The sequence below is a fragment of the Monodon monoceros genome, unplaced genomic scaffold (assembly GCF_005190385.1).
Source record: "Monodon monoceros isolate NGI ecotype Baffin Bay Population unplaced genomic scaffold, NGI_Narwhal_1 Super_Scaffold_3, whole genome shotgun sequence".
In the NCBI taxonomy this organism is placed as follows: domain Eukaryota; kingdom Metazoa; phylum Chordata; class Mammalia; order Artiodactyla; family Monodontidae; genus Monodon; species Monodon monoceros.
This window is the reverse complement of record NW_021703780.1, coordinates 56,849,431-56,871,656: the sequence shown is the minus strand read 5'-3', so window position 1 is coordinate 56,871,656 and position 22,226 is coordinate 56,849,431. Positions and strand designations below refer to the sequence as shown.

The window sequence follows — 22,226 nt, the reverse complement described above, 5'->3', positions numbered from 1 at the left end:
TACAAATTACTCTATACAAAATAGATAAACAACGAAGTCCTACTGTAGAGCACAGGGAACTATATTCAATATCTTGGAATAAACCATATGAAAAAGAATATATATTCTGTTCACCAGAAATTAATATAACACTGGAAATCAATTATACTTCAATTTTTTAAAAATAGGAGAAAGAAAAAAGAGGCTACCTAGTAATACATTAAAAACCATTGGTGATTTCAGGACTTCCCTGGTAGTCCAGTGGTTAAGAATCTGCTTTCCAATGCAGGGCACAAGGTTTTGATCCCTGGTCGGGGAACTAAGATCCCACGTGCCGCAGGGCAACTAAACCCATGCGCCGCAACAAAGAGCCCGTGCGCAGCAATGAAAATCCTGCATGCCGCAACTAAGACCCGGCACAGCCAAAAATAAAATAAATAAATATTTTTTAAAAACTAAAAAAAACCATTGGTGATTTCAACAAATGGTGTTGGAACAATTGGATATCCATAGGCAAATAACAAAAACCCTTGACCTAAACCTCTCACCTTATACAAATATTAACTCAAAATGGATCATGGACTTAAATGTTTAAATGTAACATGTTAAACCATACAACTTTTGGAAAAAGACAAAGGAGGAAATCTTCAAGACCTCAGGTTAGGCAAATAATTCTTAGACAACACCAAAAGCATAGGCCATAAAACAAATCAATACATTGGATTTCATTAAATTAAAAAATGTTTTCTCTGCAAAAGCCCATGTGAAGAGGATAAGAAGACAAGCTGCATATGGGAGAAAATATTTGCAAACCACGTATCTGACAAAGGATTAGTCGCTAGAGAATATTAAAAATTCTCAAAACTTAATAGTTAGAAAATGGGCAAAAGACATACATGAACAGACATTTCATTGAAAAGAACATACATATGGCAAATAAGCATGTAAAATGACGCTCAGCATCACTAGTCATCAGGGAAATGCAAATTAAAACCACAATGGGACATTACTACTGGTCTATCAAGATGGCTAAAATAAAAAATAGAGACAACACCAAATGTTGGTGAGGATATGGAGAAATTAGATCAATTATATTTTGCTGTTGGGAACAGAAAATGGTACAGCCATTCTGGAAGATAATTTGGTGGTTTCTTTAAAAAATCTAAATATGTAACTATCATGTGACCAGCAATTACAGTCCTGGGCAGTTATCCCAGAAAAATGAAAAACTTAGGTTTACACAAAAACCTGTGCACAAACGTCTATGCCAGTTTTATTTGTAATATCCAAAAATATTGGAAACAACCCAGACGTCCTTCAACAGGTGACTGATTAACTGTGGAAAACTACTCAGCTCTAAAAAGGAATGAACTATTTTTTTCGTTCACTTGACAACTTTAATGAATCTCCAGGGAATTATGCTGAGAGGAAAAAAGTCAATCTCAAAAGGTTATACATTGTATGATTCCATTTATATAACTGCGGGGGAGGGGAAGGTCCTGGCCTTTCTCATGTGCATACAGAGGCGTGTAAAAGGAGGTTCCCTTCAGTATTCTAATAGAAAAAAAAGAAAAGAAAAATGAATGAGAATGCCTATGATTAAATAAATTCCAGTACCCCCATAATATGAAATACCGTGGTAGCAATTAAGAAAAATGAGGTAAATCTATGTGCACTAATATGGAAAGCTCTCCTGAGCACATGTAGAAAAAGCAAAATCCATGAAATTGCCAAAAGTTGGTTCTTTGAGACTAATAAAACTGATAAATTAAAAAAAAAAAACAAACTGATAAATTCTTAGCTAACTGACCAGGGGAAAAAAAGAAAGTGCAAGTGAACAATATCAGGTTTGAAAAGAGGCTATCACTACAGAGCCTAACAACATTAGAAAGATAATTAGGCAACATTACAAAGAGCTTATGCCAATAAATTTGACAACTTAGGTACAAAAGACAAAATATTCTACATTTTAAACAGGTAACTCTCAAACTATTTTCCATTTGGTGGAACTGCCAACCCTTCATGCTTTACTCCAGACTTTAACATCCGTCCCCTCATCAAACTCCTATCCTCACCCTCCACACACACTTTGAAAACAACATCTTGGAACCACAGGACATCAGATGGGACCGTGGGAATTGTCTGGTCTCAAACTCTCATTTTCATAAATCTACATCTTGCTGTCCAACATGGTAGCATTAGCCACATGTGGCTTTAAAGTTAAATTAATTAAAATGAAAAATTTGGTCACACTAGCCACATTTCAAATGCTCTGTAGATACATGTGACTCATGGCTACTATACTGGAAAGTGGGGATTTAGAACATTTCCATGATTGCAGAAAGTTCTAGTGGACAGGACTGCTCGAGAGCTTTGTTATTTAAAGGGTGGTCTGCTGACTAGCAGCCGGAACACAGGCATCACTGGGAGCCAGTTAGAAACACAGAATCTCAGGCACCACCCCAGACCTACAGAGGCTGAATCTGCCATTTAACAAGATCCACAGGAAGTGTGGATGCAGGTTAGCGTCTGAGAAGCCCTAATCACGTGATTCCAAACCTCCCCAGGTCATACAGCTGACTGGTATCCAGCCCTTCCCTGGATCCAGCTATCATTTTCCCTTACCATCCCACGTCCTTATTATTTCCCTGCCACACTTGCTTTCTTACTCCGTTTAATCACAGCACTTTATCAACATTTACAGGGCAGCAAGGCCATCGAAGTCCTCAGAAAACCCTTCATGCCCTTATCCTCATTCTGGTTTGCAAGTGCTAGCCTGGCAGACTTGTGATAAAGGCCCAGCCCTCTCTGACAGCCGTGGTGGTGTTCAGCATTTCTCCTGGAGAATCACTGTTGAGGGGCTAGAAATTAAAGCCAATCTTGACACCAGTGGGGCACCAGTCATCACCTTCTATGGTACGCTGGTATAATGGTCTTGGTGGTATAATTGCAGCATTAGTTCTTTGGACGCCACAGCCCTGGGGTAGCGCAGGCAGAGCAGGCTATGAATTTGCCTTGATGAGTGTCACATCTGACCATCTGATGACAGAGAGAGTTCAAAGTAGGCGCAAGTGATCCCCCAACATAAGTACTGCTGAATCAAAGTAACTGGTTAGTACGTCCTCAAAAAGAAGTGGATTTGGAAAGAGGGCACCAGGTTGGCCTGGGACTCTGGGAGGTGTGCTTTCAGGGCACCACCAAAGTACAGGGAGGTAGCGATGGAGGTCTGGCCAAGCAGTGACTGAGGGTGGTATAGGAGGAGCTGTCCAGGTACAGGTTGCATCAAAAGATGTTGGTCTCACTGTCTCCCAAGAAGACACAGTCCAGGAACTCCAGGGTGGTGTGGCAGTCACAATGCAGCAGCAGGGGTTCCTCCACTGCTGGCAGCACCCAGGGGCTGGGTGATACCAGCTTGGACTTCTTCTTGCCATAGTCAAGGACAGCTCCTCCACCAGCAGCAAAGTGAAGCCTGGGCAGAGATATCCCCAGAGTTGGGGAAGATCATGAAATCCCATAGCCCTATGCACTGCTCTGTCAGTTTCCGGATAAACTCCAGCATTGGATCAATGATTTTTTTTTTTAAACTGTGCAGCAGCCATAGGCATCTATGAGAGTGGGCTCCAGGTCCACAAAGTCTTGAGGGTGCACACTTGCCAGTCCAAGTTTCTGAAGGTGCTGCAGGAGTTGCTGCCATATTCTTAGGTTTTGATACTGGACTCAGTACCACAGGGCTGGGACTGTACTCCACGCAGCAGAGTCCTCAATTACCTGTCTGGACCATATAGAAAGAGGTGTCCCCAGTATGGATATGGTCTGATAGGTGGAGATAGTCGAGAGTCAGTTTCTGCAGACACACTGCAAGTCTCTGGCAACACCATGAATTCCTGGAACAGTGTTTTCATATGTCCTAGTCTTCCCTAACATACTTACGAATTGGATCAAATACAATAAGAATATTTATTAGTTATTGCTATGCCCAAGGGATTATGAGTTGCTTTTCCCCCCCTAAATCACGGAAGACACCATCCCTACCCTCAAGGAACTTCCAGTGTAGTTGGAAGAATACTGATTAATGTCCATTAAAAAGCCACAACAAGTAGACAAGGCTGAGAATCTGAGTGTCAGATGAGTGATAGAAACTGTCTGGTTTAGGGGGACTCAGAGGAGAGAAAAAGAGGCTGCAGACAGGGAGGAGAGTTAGGGAAGGAGAGGGATGAACTGCGTCTAAAATAAAGGGTAGGGCTTTCCTGGTGGCGCAGTGGCTGGGAGTCCGCCTGCCGATGCAGGGGACACGGGTTCGTGCCCCGGTCTGGGAAGATCCCACATGCCACGGAGCAGCTGGGCCCGTGAGCCATGGCCGCTGAGCCTGCGCGTCCAGAGCCTGTGCTCCGCAACGGGAGGCCGCAACAGTGAGAGGCCCGCGTACCGCAAAAAAATAAATAAATAAATAAATAAAATAAAATAAAGGGTAATATATTAGCGTAGGCTCCGTAAAGAAGTGAGCCCTACTTCAATCCATTGTTTCTAAGCGCCTAGAACAGAGTGGGGACATAGTAGGCAAACGGTAAATACAAATGAATGAATGGCAGGAAGTGATATAAATACAAAAGCAGGTAGTATCTGACGGTTAAAAGGCTTGAAAACAGGTCAAGAAGTGTTGATATTTACATTAGTGATGTCCTCTCAAGAACTCATAAGTACCTAAACGCTGACTCTTTACACTCCTCCCGTGTGTACACAGCGCGGGGTGGACAGGAGTTGCTGGTTTTGGTCACTACAGTAACTCCAGGGTCTGGAGTAGTGTCCCGCACATCAGTGAATATCAACTGACTAAAGGTCGCCCTCTCCCCTAGGCCACCCACCTGCGAGGAAGGGCCGGCGGCAGGCCACACAGCTCCTCCATTACAGCATTTCCATTCGCTATTGCAGCATCTATCGAATACTAGATAGATTCAGGGCAAGGTCGCGCCTCATTCCCCAGGGAACTGCTAGGTGCCTGTCCAGTGCCCAGCACCTGACAATCAATATCAGCGGATGATGCATTAATACGGTTATTACTGAAGTTAGTTACCACCTAACTCTGCCGGGCGAGTCTCGTTACCTCCAGGTTGACTGCCCCGCCTAGCGCCCACACCCGAGCGCGTCGGACGGGAGGACGCATGCGTGACTGGTGGATTGGGGGAGCGGGGGTGGTCAGGATGGCCCGGCACGCGCAGGCGCGCGGCCGCACCGCCCGGTCACGCGATGGGGCGGCCGATACCTACGCTGGCGGCGGCCTTAAGGGCGGTGGTGGGTCCCGACCTCCTAGTCGGCCTGTCAGCCGGCTTGGAAGTACGGCCGGAAGCTCGCGCGGCGACGGCGGCCATGGCAGCTGAGGAGGTGGAGGTGGACTCTGTGGACGCTAGTGAGAAGTAAGTGTGGCGGGGGCTACGTCAGGCTCGGGCGCGCGGGCAGCGCCGAGGACTCTTTAACTCGCCCGGCGGCTCTGTCGTCCGGCCCCGGCGCGAATCCGCGCGGCGCCGGGAGGAGAAGCCCTGGCCTCGCTCTGCCCCCCGGCGGGCGCCCTTCGGGTCTGAGTGTGACCCAGGCAGCGCCGGGAGGCCGCTTGACCCCCGCGCGGAGGGGCCGCCGCGGGGTCGTGTCAGCGGCTCGGCGGGGCGGGCGGCGGGGGTGACCCGGCACTCAGTCCGGGCTGGTCGTCCGCTGAGGTCTCCTTCCGGGCAGAGACGGCTGCGGACCCAGCCCTGCCCCCAGTGCGGCCCGCGAGTGCTGACCGGCGTCCCTGCACCTGACTCGAGTTATGGGAAACGGCTGAGTCACTCTGTCCACTTCCGAGCGCGGCTTCGGACCTCAGGTTCGCGCTGTGCTCGGTCCAGCCCGGGGTGAGAACGGAAGTGCCACCCGGCCGAGCGTGTCGGGAGCCTGAGGAAGGGGCGGCGCTTCTTCGGGACAGTGTTGGATGGCGAGCCCAGGTTCACCCCAGAAGCCGCGGGAGGGAAGGGAGTGTCGGGGGAAGGAGGAGCCCAGAATGGGGGAAAGGGGCTGGGGGAGTGAGTCTGTGGCTTGAGCTTTCAGAGGACGTTTAATTTACAGATGCTTTATAGAAAGAAAATTAACACGATATGGGTAGCAAATTCAGAGTCAGTAATCTCTCAAATGGAGATCTTCCTTTGCTTCCAAGTGTTCTGGCGTTACTGGAGAGATGTGTGCGTTTGCTTCTCAGAAGACACACTATGTGTAGGAAACTTTATGGAAGTGGGGGGACAGATGTCTAACGGGAAGCTTTTAAAAAATTTTTTATTTTATTGTAGTGCAGTTGATTTACTATGTAGTGTTAGTTTCAGGTGTATAGCAAAGTGATTAAGTGTGTGTAATATATATATACACACATTCTTTTCAGATTTTTTTCCATTATAGGTTATTACAAGATATTGAATATAGTTCCTTGTGCCATACAGTAGGTCCTGTTGTTTATCTATTTTATATATAGTGGTGTGTAGCAGGTAATCGTAAACTCCTAATTTATCCCTCCCCCCTTCCCTTTTGGTAATAAGTTTGTCTTCTATGTCTGAATCTGCTTCTGTGTTGTAAATAAGTTCATCTGTATCATTTTCTTTTAGATTCCACGTGTAAGTGGTATCATGTGATAGTTGTTTTCCTCTGATTTAGTTCACTTAGTATGATAATCTCTAGGTCCATCCATGTTGCTGCAAACGGTCGTATTTCATTAGTTTTTATGGCTAATATTCCATTGTGTGTGTGTGTGTATATACACACACACACACAATGTATATATATACCACATTTTCTTTATCCATTCATCTGTTGATGGACGCTTAGGTTGCTTCCATGTCTTCCAGCACTTGTAAATAGTGCTGCTGTGAACATCGGGGTGCATGTATCATTTCAAATTCGAGTTTTCATCTTTTCTGGATATATGCCCAGGAGTGGGATTGCTGGGTCATATGGTAGCTCTATTTTTAGCTTTTTAAGGAATCTCCATACTATTTTCCATAGTGGCTGCAATTTACGTTCCCATCAACAGTTTAGGAGGGTTCTAATGGGAAACTTTTTGATATACGAATATACTGTTTGTATTATTCTTTTCTACCTGTAACTTCATGCACTTGGCAGTAGATGAATAGCAGTTAATTAGTGGAAAAATTAAATTGCTATGAACATTATTGCCGTATTTCTCAAGGTCAGTCATTCAGATTGGAAAGTAAATAAACTTCTATGCTACCCCCATATATGTTTAATATTTTGACAACAATTCTATTTCAGATGTTGGGAGAAATTAGCATATGAAAAACTAAATGACAGAAGGGAATATAAAGTATCATGACAGACAGGGCTATTTGGAAAGATGACAGAGGGGAAGAGTTGTGAAATATTAGAAACTAGGTTCTTCTTTTGAGTTTTGTTTATATGATGAATAGGTCCATTATTTTGGTTTGTTGATGAACTTCCTTGTTGAGGTAAGATGCTGCAGGCCGTGTGAATACAAGTCAGAACCTGTTAGCTTGTTACCCTCTCCTTTGTCACAACATTTTTGGCTCTCAGATTGCTTTTAGGAGGACTCTTTGGCCTCCATGTTGTTGTGGGACTTGGGAGTCCAGGGCACAGCCATGAAAGGAATTTGTGGTTTTGGGTGATAGCAGGAGGTCACTGGGGACAGACTATAAACTATCCTTAGCAGCTAACCAGCTGCAGTCCCTTGTCAGAGGTGGGCCTCCTTGGTGCTCTTGGTGATACACTTGATCAGTGTCCAGTGTACAAACTGGTATGGCATTGTGAACTGTAACAAGCAAGTACCTGTTCCTGCTGGGTGTTCCCTAATGTGTTCATATTAAACCTTAAGGTCGACCCTGTGTGCTAGGTATTACTGTTCCCATTTTTCAGGTGGAACTGCAACCGGGACTGCTGCTAGCATCCCACCAGCAAGTAGCAGGGGTGGATTGGAGCCCCCTAGGTATCTGGATTTAGTCTAAGGAGCTGTCACGTATCTCTGCTGCCTCTCACCACGATTGGGCCTACTAGGATGTTTGGTTCATGTTTCTTTTGCTTATTCCACTGATACTTCCGTTACTTACTCCTTCATTGATACAGAGCTTACTTTAAAAATTTTTTTAATTGGTTGATCAGCAATAGAATTATCCCAAGAGCCAAGTGGATTGTGGGAAAACTGAAGTCTTTGAATCAAGTTCCCTATTCTCAAGACATCTCAGATTTATAAGGGGCAATGACATTAACAAAGGAAACAATTATGAAAAAGGTCACCTGAAGGCTTTTTGGAGGATGTAATTCTTGTTGTTTCCTTCTTAGTGAAGACAGGCATGCCTGGGAGCCATTTGGCTTTCAACATCTAACCCTTTTCAGTTGTAATACAGTTGAGAAAGCAATGTGTAACAAGAGTTGGGTAGATTTCTGTGAATTGCTGCAAGGTCGTCCCAGAGAATAATTAAGTACGAGTTGAGTTTAGAGGAAGGCTGTCACGGGATTGCTGAGTTGCAGAGTAGACAACAGAGTAGCAGTTTGCAGTGGTGGTCCAGAGTTATTACTAAATTTTCAGGAATTTTGCCAACCATTGGCACCTTGAAATCAGCCATGGTGGTAGTACTTACACCATGGAAATCATCAAATAGTAATAAATAAGGGATTTTTTTCCCCCTCCAGTGGGTTTGCACTACAGGATTTCATTAGAGTTTTACTGTATTTCTTTGCCTTGGAAATAAGAGACAGAAGTTCACTCTCCTACCTTTTAAAAGACTTCTAAGATAAGTGACTCCTCTCTGTTACCATCTCCCCTTTCCAAGTCGTTACCTCCTGACATATTAAACATCACAGAACTTCTCAGTGCCACATCCCAGTGGACTTTTATTTTTCTCAATACTTACATTTCTTGGGTCCTTTTTAGTGTTTGACACTAAAGATAGCTACTCCCTTTTGAGACTCTTATCAGACATTCTAGCGAATGTCTGATAAGAGCCATCTTCCAACATTTTGCTTCTTGTCTTACCTGAGATCAGTAGTTAGTTTTATTTGCCCCCCCATTCTCTAAATGGAGTCATTCTCCAATCTGCCTCCATCTATGTTTTCATTTTTGCCTTGTTTACTCACATTCCTTTTAACTATCCTGTCTGTGGAGAGGGCTGAAATCTCCTCAGGATGGAGCCTTCTTCAGTACTCAGTGATGTTTCTGTGTGCCAAATGTTTGCAACTGATTCCTCAAATGTAACAAGTCCAGACCAGAATCTCATTTGCACCGCCTTCCCCTGAACTAACAATACAAAAATCTCAGTTCTTCCCCTTGACTTCCTATTTTTGTTGGGGCACTTAGGTATTTAGTTTCTTCTGGTCATCCAGATTAAGAACTGTGGCACCGGCTTCCCACTCCCCCTCCCCTGCCTTCATTGCTCCAAATACCAACTCCTTTACCACGTGCAGTAGATTTTAAGTGCAACATCACCTTTCCATTCCCACTGTCACCTGGGGGCCACCTGGTTCAGATCCCCATTACTCCCTTTTCTGATTTATTGCAGGCTTTAGTAATATGTTCTGTCCCTATGCTTTCAGTGTAATTTATTCGTTACTTTCACACCCCCAAGAGGCACAGTCTTGCTTGTAGCACAGCCACACACAGTGGCTTTATTATATGTCTTCAGCCTGACTTCAGAGCCCTTTACAGGCAGCATGGCTCCTGTCTTTGGAATCTTATTTCCTCCCTGTGCACTGGGCTCTGTCCAAGCTGTGTCTTTCATTGTTTCCTGAACATGTTTCTTGCTCACTTCCCTTTTCCACATGACTTGGTTCAAGTTGTTTTCTCTGACCCAAAACAGATTGTGATCTTCCTTCTCTAAAGGTCCATGGTATTTTCCAAAACTTTCTTCGTGGCATCTCCACCATGTCTTGTAGTATAGTTTTTCTATATTTGTTTTGTCAGCTCATTGAGGACAAAGCTTTTGTCTTATTCAAATGTCTGATAGAACCTAAAGAGGCTTTACAAAATAGAAAGCTTCAATACATTTTTAAGAATCAAACACTTCAACTGTTGTAAACTTAGGCTGAAACAAATATTAAGATCAAAAACCTAGTACTTGATTATTCATTTTGCAGTTTGTGATTTAAATTTTTTAATCCTAAAATATCCAAAGGACATCAATACATATATTCATAAGAAATTCAAAGTTTGAACTTGACTAGGACGAGTTTGAGCCATTAGGATCATGAACTTAAATTATATTGGAGGGGTTGGGAATATGATTCTTTTCCTTGACCTTGGATGAACCAACAGGGAGCCATGCTTCACTGTTTTGCCTGTTCTCCAAAATGCCAATTACAGACCAGCAAATGCAGATTTCATTACTATGACAAAGAACTTAACAAAAGATTGTAGGGGCTTCCCTGGTGGCGCAGTGGTTGAGAGTCCACCTGCCGATGCAGGGGACACGGGTTCGTACCCCGGTCCGGGAAGATCCCACATGCGCGGAGCGGCTGGGCCTGTGAGCCATGGCCGCTGAGCCTGCGCGTCCGGAGCCTGTGCTCCCCAACGGGAGAAGCCACAACAGTGAGGGGCACGCGTACCGCAAAAAAAAAGTCCCATGGATGGTACACTTAGTAAAAACAACACTGAATAATACATTTCAGAATCAAATGTGTCTCTGAATGAGTCCTTAAAGTCTGTATTGTTTATAATAGCCATTCAGAAACATTGTATAGTTAGATATTTAGTCTGATTCCACAGTTCTATAATCTCTCACTCCTGATCACGAATCATAAAAAAAAATTGTATAGAAAGATGATTTTATTAAAACTTATTATTCAGTTTGATACTTAGGCTTTTTAGTTTTTATTTTCTTTATCTAGTGGATGAACTTATTTTGGAATTAACACAAAATGTCACTTGGATTTATTAAACAATGTAAATCTAAAAGTACACATGTAGTTTCTTTAATTATGTATGTTGGATGATGATGTGTCTGATTCTAGAATGGCTTGTTTACTGTGTGCGAGAAGGTAGGAAACAATTGGGGGAAAATATTACCAGCACATGGCTATGTCTAAAACACCAATTCTCCAACTCTAGGTCTTTAAAAGTCACAGGTTAGGACAGTAATGTTTAAAAATTGTATAAAAATTTCTTAAAAGATAGAAAAAAATAATAGTAAAAAAAGTAAAAATTACAGGTTAGAAATGAAAAATAGTTAAAAGAATGCTAATTAACGTGTTAAAATATACTAGAGGGCCTGTGTTGTCATTGGTCTAATGGTTGTGATAATTTGAATCACTAGTATTATTTATTTAAAATAAAATGGCATATTGGTCACTTAAATTATGATTGTGTGAGACATACTCTATTTTTTTTTTTCTTCCTCTTTTCCAGGATAGGATTTAAGAAGTCATTTCCTAGGAAAGAAGGTCTTTATTTGCCCAAGTGTGTTATCATTTTCAGCTTGGAAGTTTTCAGTCATTCATTGGTTGAGGAATTATTTCAGAGGAATGTGTATATTCATACATCTAATAAATTTGGATATTTATAATAAAATCAAAACCTCATAGTTTCTCTAAATGAGATAGACTACTGTGTGTAGAGTGCTTAGAATAGCTTATATAGAGAGCAGTAATAAACATAGTTTTTCTCTCTTGACAGTACCAGTATAGGGAGGGAGGCCATTTTAAACAAAATTGTAATATAATGAAATCCTCTTTACTTATAACCTAATTAGAAATGTTATTTAAGTGGCCAAGAGTGTGTGGAAATTGACCAGACTTCTGTATATTTTCTTCAGAATACTTTGAAACCTCTTTCACTGTTTCACAATATTTACAGATTGTGCAAATCAGATTTAGTAATACTATAGATAGTCAGATGCCTTAGAGAACAAAACAGGAATTACTAGCCAATTTACATGTTGATGTCCTAGGATACAAGTGCAATGTTAAAGATATTTTTTTTAAACAAAAGATTACATAGAGAGTTAAGGGAGGACTTCCCTGGTGGCATAGTGTTTAAGAATCCGCCTGCCAATGCAGGGGACATGGGTTCGATCCCTGGTCCGGGAAGATCCCACATGCCATGGAGCAGCTAAGTCCGTGCCCCACAACTACTGAGCCTGTGCTCTAGAGCCCGCGCGCCACAACTGCTGAAGCCCGTGCGCCTAGAGCCATAACTGCTGAAGCCCGTGCGCCTACAGCCCGTGCTCCACAACAAGAGACGCCACCGCAATGAGAAGCCAGTGCATCGCAACAAAGAGTAGCCCCTGCTCGCTGCAATTAGAGAAAGCCTGCGTGCAGCAACAAAGACCCAGCACAGCCAAAGATAAATTAATTTTAAAAAAAAGTTAAGGGAAAAAATATTCAGTTTTATCTCTCAAACTCGGGATACTTAAAATCACATTCTTAAGTTAATAAACTCTGTTAGTATGCTAAGCACATCCTGTTTGGCTTCCTTACAGTTGCCACCTTTAGTGTAGTGTTTTAAAGCTTTTCTTACTCAGAAGTCTGCTCACTAAAAAGATTCCTTCTATCTGTTATAGGTTATAAAGCAAGATTATTTAGTTTTTTGATAAGATGCTTTAGGGCTTAGATCGTCAGCCTTCCTAATGAGATCAGTTCTCAACAAATGGACAGTGTAGAAAACCTTTTGGTGCACGTTGGTAAGCCTTCCTGATGCCATAGATAGATATAGTTCCTGTAGTGAATGGCTTATCTTTACATTGCGATTGACACTTTTCTTCTCTTCTGAAGTTAGGGCCTCAGCAATGTATGATGGTGTTTATTGTTGATCTGCTTAAATAAATTAGAGAAGTTAATTTTTGCTTTTCTGTGTATTTTCCAAAGTTCTGAGGAGGCAGCCCTGTATCTTGTTCACTGTATTATGGCCTTGGTAAATTTAATTTTTACTTTGGTTTTTGTGACCTCAGAAGTATGGCTGGATATCTGACAAACTTCAGTCTGTGTCCTTATTTCCAATCTCATGTCCTTAGTTCCAGTCTTCCACACACTAAGCCTAGAAATGCAGAACAACGCTGAATGGCATAGGAGATTTTGTGGAAGAGGCAGAGGGTTTCTTTGAAGATGAGGTCAATTTACCCCAAAGGCAGGAAGTGAGGTTGGATGGGTGTTTTAGAGCAGGGGTCCCCAACACCCGGGCTGTGGACCGGTACCGCACAGCAGGAGGTGAGCGGTGGACCAGTGAGCGAAGTTTCATCTGCTGCTCCTCATTGCTCACATTACTGCCTGAACAGCCCCCCCACCACCCGGTCCATGGAAAAATTGTCTTCCACGAAACTGGTCCCTGGTGCCAAAAAGGTTGGGGACTGCTCTTTCAGAGGGTTGAAGCAATAGAGGTTGCAAGCTAAGGTGTGGGAACTCAGTGAACAAAGGGTGATAACCTAAAGGGTGGAAAAGATAGACCCTTGCTTTTCACTCTTTAAAAATGTTCCTTTGGACCTACTATGTGCTAACACTCAGTCCTGTAGAATAATAACTCTAAGAAAGAAGTAAAGGCAGTTTATATAAAACATTGTCATCTGGTTAAGGCAAAAACCGATTAGATAGAAACATTATCGTGGCTTAGGGGAGAGGTGTCTTTACAGTTCTGTTAACAGTGAAAATAAAATATTTTACTATGTTTTGTTAAATATAGATTTTTCAGTTTAAATATACTTTAGAAAAGCTCCACTTAAAACAAAATTATCTACTTTGATGAAAAAGCTGCTGTAAAAACTTGGAGAGTATTGGTGCCTCTTGTGGTTGAAGAGCCCTAATTTTTAATGTAATACAGTAGCCTTGCAAACATAAAAACATTGTTTTGCCCCTTCTCTTTGAGTTAAGCCAATCACTAGGAGGAAAAATGCATAGACAAGACAATCCTATCCTTTGAAAGTTGGTTTTGTGATGAGTGGTAAATAGGTGGAGGTAGGCATGAGTCCTGTATTACCGGCTGATATATCACATTTTAAACTCTAGTGCCTTGTGCATAGTAGGTATTCAGAGACTGAGTTTTTTTTTAATATTATTGTTTTTGAAGACTGAAACAAAGATTGCATTTGTGTTTTCTCTGCCCCAATATGTCTATGATGTAAGTGGGAACAGTAGTAGGTTATAGTTCGTTTCACTTTTATTTGTTGTTGTACTGATCTCTGATTCTCTTTGGCCAAGAACTGTGCTATTATTTGAGGGATATTTGTTGAAAAAAATTGATGAGATTGAGTTGTAAGTAACTTCCTGTAGGTACTAGTTCATATATTTGTGGCCAAACATAGACATTGATGACCATGTTGTCAAGGACTTTTTTTATTTTAAGCTCCAAAGATCATGAGATTCTTTCCTTTTAGTTTCCTGTTAAACTGCTGTTTTCAACAATTGAAAAAATTGTTGAATAAATTGAAAATTTCGTTGCTGAAGGCTTGAGTTGTTTTTCCTTGATAATTTGTAAATAGTTTATATATTTACGATAAACTAATAGTAGTAATGTTTTCTATTATCTTGATACCTTGATAATAAGTTACAGGTAGCATTTGTCAGAGATGCCTAGAGGTCTTATCTCCTGTTAAATAAGAAGATTTGAAGCTGGCAGCAGAGAACATTAGACTAGAGCCTTATTATAATGTAGGCTATTATGGATCTTCTGTTCTATCATTCTTTTTTTATTATTGAGACATAATTGACATATACTATATATTTGTTTCAGGGGTATAATATAATGATTTGATATTTTTATATATTGCAAAATGATCATCCCAGTAAGTCTAGTTAACCATGCATAGTTACAGAATTTTTTTCTTGTGATGAGAACTTTTTAGATTTATTCTCTTAGCAACTTTCAGATATGCAGTACAGTATCAACTATAGTCACCATGCTGTACATTACATCCTCATAACTTACTTTATTTGTAACTGGAAGCTCTTACCTTTTGACCCCCTTCACCCATTTTACCCATTTTCCACCTCTGGCAACCACCAGTTTGTATTATCTCTGAGTTTATTGTTGAAAGATTCCACATATAAGTGAGATCATACGAATTTGTCTTTCTCTGCTTATTTCACTTAGCATAATACCCTCTAGGTTCATCCATGTTGTGCAAATGGTAATATTTCATTCTTTTTTTATGGTTGAATACTATTCCATTATGTATATATTTTGTGTATTATACACATTTTCTTTATCCATTTATTTGTTGATGGACACTTAGGGTTTTTTCCCCATATCTTGGCCATTGTAAATAATGCTTCAGTGAACATGGAGGGTGCATATATCTTTTCAAGTTACTTTTTTTGTTTTCTTCAGTTAAATACCCAGAAGTGGAATCGCTGGATCCTATGGTAGTTTTATTTTTTGAGGCACCTTCATACTGTTTTCTATAATGACTGCACCATTATACATTTCCAGCAGCAACAGTGTGCAAGGGTTCCCTTTTCTCCATATGCTCTCTATCACTTGTTATTTCTCATCTTTTTGGTAATAGCCATTCTAACCAGTGTAAGGGAATATCTCATTGTGGTTTTAATTTACATTTCCCTGATGTTACCGATATTGAGCATCTTTTCATGTCTGTTGGCCATCTGTATATCGTCTTTGGCAAAAAGTCTATTCAAATCCTCTGCCCATTTTTTAATTGGACTGTTTTTTTGCTATTGAGTTGTATGAATTCTGTACATATATATATATATTTTAAATTAATTTATTTTTGGTTGCGTTGGGTCTTCGTTGCTGCACGCTGGCTTTCTCTAGTTGTGGCGAGCGGGGAGTACTCTTTGTTGCGGTGTGCGGGCTTCTCATTGCTGTGGCTTCTCTTGTTGCAGATCACAGGGTCTAGGTGCGCGGGCTTCAGTAGTTGTGGCCCACGGGCTCTAGAGCGCAGGCTCAGTAGTTGTGGCACACGGGCTTAGTTGCTGTGCAGCATGTGGGCTCTTCCCACACCAGGGCTTGAACCCATGTACCCTGCCTTGGCAGGCAGATTCTTAACCATTGCGCCACCAGGGAAGCCCATATATTTTGGATATTAACCTCTCATCAAATTTCTGATTTGCAAATATTTCCTCCCATTCAGTAGGTTGCCTTTTCATTTTGTTGATGGTTTCCTTTGCTGTGTAGAAGCTTTTTTTTTTTTTGCGGTACGCGGGCCTCTCACTGCCGTGGCCTCTCCCGCCGTGGAGCACAGGCTCCGGACGCGCAGGCCCAGCAGCCACGGCCCACGGGCCCAGCCGCTCCACAGCACGCGGGATCCTCCCGGACCGGGGCACAAACCCGCGTCCCCTGCATCGCCAGGTGGACTCCCAACCACCGCGCCACCAGGGAAGCCCTAGAAGCTTTTTAATTTGATGTAGTCCCACTTATTTATTTTTGCTTTTGTTGTCTTTGCATTTGGTGTCAGATTCAAAATATCCTCAAGACCATTGTCAAGTAGCTTACTGTTTTCTTCTAGGAGTTTTATGCTTTCAGGTCTTAGATTCAAGTCAATAATCCATCTTGAGTGTATGATATAAGATAGTGGTTGAGTTTCATTCTTTTTCATGTTGCTCTCCACTTTTCCCAACACCATTGATGAAAGAGACCATCCTTTCCCCATTGAATAGTCCTGGCTCCTTTGTTATAAGTTAATTTATATATGTGTGGGTTTATTTCTGAGCTCTTTTTTCTGTTGCATTGATTTGTGTTTGTGTTTTTATGCCAGCACCATTACTATTTCAATTGCTATAGCTTTGCAATATAGTTTGAAATCAGGGAGTGTTAATCCTCCAGGTTTGTTCTTCCTTAAGACTGCTTTGGCTGTTTGGAGTCTTCTGTGGTACCATACAAATTTTAGAATTGTTTGTTCTATTCCTGTGAAAAAATGGCGTTGGAATTTTGATAGGGATTGCATTGAATCTGTAGATTGCTTTGGTTAATATGGACATTTTCACAATATTCTAACAATCCATGAGCATGAAATATCTTACCATTTCTTTGTGCCTTCTTCCATTTCTTTCATGAGTGTCTTACAGTTTCCAGTGTACAGGACTTTTAACCTCCTTAGTTAACTTTATTCCTAGTTATTTTATTCTTATTGATGCACTTGTAAATGGGATTGTTTTCTTAATTTCTCTTTCTGATACTTCATTATTAGTGTATAGAAATGTAACAGATTTCTGTATATTGATTTTTGTATCCTGCAACTTTGCTGAATTCGTTTATTAGTTCTAACAGTTTTTTATTTTTATTTTTTGGTGAAGCCTTTATTGTTTCCTGTATATTACACCATGTCATCTGCAAATAGTGGCAGTTCTTCTTTTCCAATTTGGATGCCTTTTATTTCTTTTTTTGCCTAATTGTGCTGGCTAGGACTTCTAATACTATGTTGAATAGAAGTGGCAATAGTGGGCATCCTTGCCTTCCTCCTAATCTTAGAGGAAATGCTTTCAGGTTTTCGCCATTAACTGTGATGTTGGCTGTGGGCTTGTCATATATGGTCTTTGTTATGTTGAGGTATGTTCCCTCTGTACCAACTTAGTTGAGACTTTTTTTTTATCATAAATGGATGATGAATTTTGTCAGATGCCTTTTCTGTATCTATTGAGGTGATCCTATGATTTTTTAAAACATCTTTATTGGAGTATAATTACTTTACAATGTTGTGTTAGTTTCTGTTGTATAACAAAGTGAATCAGCTGTATGTATACATATATACATGTATGCCCTCCCTCTTGCGTCTCCCTCCCACCCTCCCCATCCCACCCCTCTAGGTGGTCACGAAGCACCGAGCTGATCTCCCTGTACTATGCAACTGCTTCCCACTAGCTATCTATTTTACATTTGGTAGTCTGTATATGTCCATACCACTCTCTCACTTTGTGCCAGCTTACCCTTCCCCCTCCCCGTGTCCTCAAGTCCATTGTCTACGTCTGTGTCTTTATTCCTGTCCTGCCCCTAGGTTCTTCAGAACCGTTTTTTTTAGATTCCATATATATGTGTTAGCATACGGTATTTGTTTTTCTCTTTCTGACTTACTTCACTCTGTGTGACAGACTCTAGGTCCATCCACCTCACTACAAATAACTCAATTTCGTTTCTTCTTATGGCTGAGTAATATTCCACTGTATATATGTGACACATCTTCTTTATCCATTCATCTGCCAGTGGATACGTAGGTTGCTTCCATGTCTTGGCTATTGTAAATAGTGCTGCAGTGAACATTGTGGTATATGTCTCTTTTTGAATTATGGTTTTCTCAGGGTATATGCCCAATAGTAAGATTGCTGGGTCATATGGTAGTTTTATTTTTAGTTTTTTAAGGAACCTCCATACTGTTCTCCATAGTGGCTGTATCAATTTACATTTGCACCAACAGTGCAAGAGTGTTCCCTTTTCTCCACACCCTCTCCAGCATTTATTGTTTGTAGATTTTTTGATGATAGCTATTCTGACTGGGGTGAGGTGTTACCTCACTAAGGTTTTGATTTGCATTTCTCTAATGATTAGTGATGTTGAGCATCCTTTCATGTGTTTGTTGGCAGTCTGTATATCGTTTTTGGGGAAATGTGTGTTTACGTCTTCTGTCCATTTTTGGATTGGGTTGTTTGTTTTTTTAATATTGAGGTGCATGAGATGCTTGTATATTTTGGATTAATCCTTTGTCAGTTGCTTCGTTTGCAAATATTTTCTCCCATTCTGAGGGTTGACTTTTTGTCTTCTTTATGGTTTCCCTTGCTGTGTAGAAGCTTTTAAGTTTCATTAGGTCCCATTTATTTATTTTTGTTTTTATTTCCATTTCTCTAGGAGGTGGGTCAAAAAGGATCGTGCTGTGATATATGTCATAAAGTGTTCTTCCTATGTTTTCCTCTAAGAGTTTTATAGTATCTGGCCTTACATTTAGGTCTTTAATCCATTTTGAGTTTATTTTTGAGTTATTTTTGTGTATGGTGTTAGGAAGTTTCTAATTTCATTCTTTTACATGTAGCTGTCCAGTTTTCCCAGCACCACTTATTGAAGAGGCTGTCTTTTCTCCATTGTATATTCTTGCCACCTTTATCAAAGATAAGGTGACCATATGTGTGTGGGTTTATCCCTGGGCTTTCTATCCTGTTCCATTGATCTGTATTTTTGTTTTTGTGCCAGTACTATACTGTCTTGATTACTGTAGCTTTGTAGTATAGTCTGAAGTCAGGGAGTCTGATTCCTCCAGCTCCATTTTTCTTTCTCAATATTGCTTTGGCTATTCAGGGTCTTTTGTATTTCCATACAAATTGTAAAATTTTTTGTTCTAGTTCTGTGAAAAATGCCATTGGTAGTTTGATAGAGATTGCATTGAATCTGTAGATTGCTTTGGGTAGTAGAGTCATTTTCACAATGTTGATTCTTCCAATCCAAGGCCACGGTATATCTCTCTATCTGTTTGTATCATGTTTAATTCATCAGTGTTTTATAGTTTTCTGCATACAGGTCTTTTACCTCCTTAGGTAGGTTTATTCCTGGGTGTTTTGTTCTTTTCGTTACATTGGTGAATGGGATAGTTTCCTTAATTTCTCTTTCTGATCTTTCGTTGTTAGTGTATAGGAATGCCAAGGATTTCTGCGCATTAACTTTGTATCCTGCAGCTTTACCAAATTCATTGATTAGCTCTAGTAGTTTTCTAGTGGCATCTTTAGGATTTACTATGTATAGTATCATGTCATCTGCAAATAGTGACAGTTTTGCTGCTTCTTTTCCAATTTGGATTTCTTTTTCTTCTCTGATTGCTGTGGTTAAAACTTTGAAAACTATGTTGAATAGTACTGATGAGAGTGGGTACCCTTGTCTTGTTCCTGATCTTAGCGGAAATTGTTTCAGTTTTTCACCATTGAGAATGATGTTGGCTGTGGGTTTGTCATATGTGGGCTTTATTATGTTGAGGTAAGTTCCGTCTGTGCCTACTTTCTGGAGAGTTTTTATCATACATGGGTGTTGGATTTTGTTGAAAGCTTTTTCTGCATCTATTGAGATGATCATATGGTTTTTATCCTTCAGTTTGTTAATATGGTGTATTACATTGATTGATTTGCATATATTGAAGAGTCCTTGCATTCCTGGGATAAATGCCACTTGATCATGGTGTATCATCCTTTTAATGTGCTGTTGGATTCTGTTTGCTAGTATTTTGTTGAGGATTTTTGCATCTATGTTCATCAGTCTTATTGGCCTGTAGTTTTCTTTTTTGTGACATCCTTGTCTGGTTTTGGTATCAGGGTGATGGTGGCCTCGTAGAATGAGTTTGGGAGTGTTCCTCCCTCTGCTATATTTTGGAAGAGTTTGAGAAGGATGGGTGTTAGCTCTTCTCTAAATGTTTGATAGAATTCACCTGTGAAGCCATCTGCTCCTGGGCTTTTGTTTGTTGGAAGATTTTTAATCACAGTTTCAATTTCAGTGCTTGTGATTGGTCTGTTCATATTTTCTATTTCTTCCTGGTTTAGTCTCGGAAGTTTGTGCTTTTTTAAGAATTTGTCCATTTTTTCTAGGTTGTCCATTTTATTAGCATATAGTTGCTTGTAGTAATCTCTCATGTTCCTTTATTTCTGCAGTGTCAATTGTTACTTCTCCTTTTTCATTACTAATTCTGCTGATTTGAGTCTTTCCATTTTTTTCTTGATGAGTCTGGCTAATGGTTTATCAATTTTGTTTATCTTCTCAAAGAACCAGCTTTTAGTTTTATTGATCTTTGCTATTGTTTTCTTCGTGTCTTTTTCATTTAATTCTGATCTGATCTTTATGATTTCCTTCCTTCTGTTAACTTTGGGGTTTTTTTGTTCTTCCTTCTCTGATTGCTTTAGGTTTAAGGTTAGGTTGTTTATTTGAGATTTTTCTTGTTTCTTGAGGTAGGCTTGTATTGCATAATCTTTCCTCGTAAAACTGCTTTTGCTGCATCCCATAGGTTTTGGGTCGTCATGTTTTTGTTGTCATTTGTTTCCAGGTATTTTTTGATTTCCTCTGATTTCTTCTGTGACCTCTTGGTTATTTAGTGGCATATTGTTTAACCTCCATGTGTTTTTACTTTTTACAGTTTTTTTCTCATAATATCTAGTCTCATAGCATTGTGGTCAGAAAATATACTTGATATGATTTCAGTTTTCTTAAATTTACCGAGGCTTGATTTGTGACCCAACATATGATCTATCCTGGAGAATGTTCCATGAGCACTTGAGAAGAAAGTGTATTTTATTGTTTTGGGGGGGAATGTCCTATAAATACCAATTAAGTCCATCTGGTCTAATGTGTCATTTGAAGCTTGTGTTTGTCTATTTTCATTTTGGATGATTTGTCCATTGGTGGAACTGGGGTGTTAAAGTCGATATCCCCTTTTATGGCTGTTATTGTGTTACTGTGGTTGTGTTACTATTGATTTCCCCTTTTATGGCTGTTAGCATTTGCCATACGTCTTGAGGTGCTCGTATCTTGGGTGCATAAATATTTACAATTGTTATATCTTCTTCTTGGATTGACCCCTTGATCATTACATAGTGTTCTTCTTTGTCTCTTGTAATAGTCTTTATTTTAAAGTCTATTTTGTCTGATATGAGAATTGCTACTCCAGCTTTCTTTTGATTTCCATTTGCATGGAGTATCTTTCTCCATCCGCTCACTTTCAGTCTGTATGTGTCCCTAGGTCTGAAGTGGGCCTCTTTTAGACAGCATATATATGGGTCTTGTTTTTGCATCCATTCAGCCAGTCTGTGTCTTTTGGTTGGAGCACTTAGTCCATTTACATTTAAGGTCATTATCGATATGTATGTTCCTGTTACCATTTTCTTAATTGTTGTGGGCTTGTTTTTGTAGGTCTTTTCCTTCTTGTGTTTCCTGCCTAGAGAAGTTCCTTTAGCATTTGTTGTAAAACTGGTTTGGTGGTGCTGAATTACCTTAACTTTTGCTTGTCTGTAAAGGTTTTGATTTCTCCATCGAATCTGAATGAGATCTGTGCTGGGTAGAGTAATCTGGGTTGTAGGTTTTTCCCTTTCATCACTTTAAATATGTCCTGCCATTCCCTTCTGGCTTGCAGAGTTTCTGCTGAAAGATCAGCTGTTAACCTTATGGGGATTCCCTTGTATGTTATTTGTTGCTTTTCCCTTGCTGCTTTTAATATTTTTTTCTTTGTGTTTAATTTTTGATAGTTCGATTAATATGTGTCTTGGCGTGTTTCTCCTTGGATTTATCCTGTATGGGACTCTCTATGCTTCCTGGACTTGATTGACCATTTCCTTTCCCATGTTAGGGAAGTTTTCAACTGTAATCTCAT

The 22,226-nt window shown here is 40.5% G+C and overlaps 1 protein-coding gene across 3 annotated transcripts in view; it reads left to right on the top strand.

The window, feature by feature from the left end:
• The first annotated feature begins 5,209 nt into the window (after positions 1-5,209).
• The window catches only part of ABHD5 (abhydrolase domain containing 5), a 45,842-nt gene continuing 28,825 nt past the window's right edge, over positions 5,210-22,226 (top strand). For all 3 annotated transcript variants that reach the window (XM_029243526.1, XM_029243525.1, XM_029243527.1), the window contains exon 1: positions 5,210-5,390. In XM_029243526.1, coding sequence (XP_029099359.1) covers positions 5,224-5,390 — 167 coding nt within the window. In that variant the 5' untranslated portion in view covers positions 5,210-5,223. The remainder of the gene's footprint in view (positions 5,391-22,226) is intronic.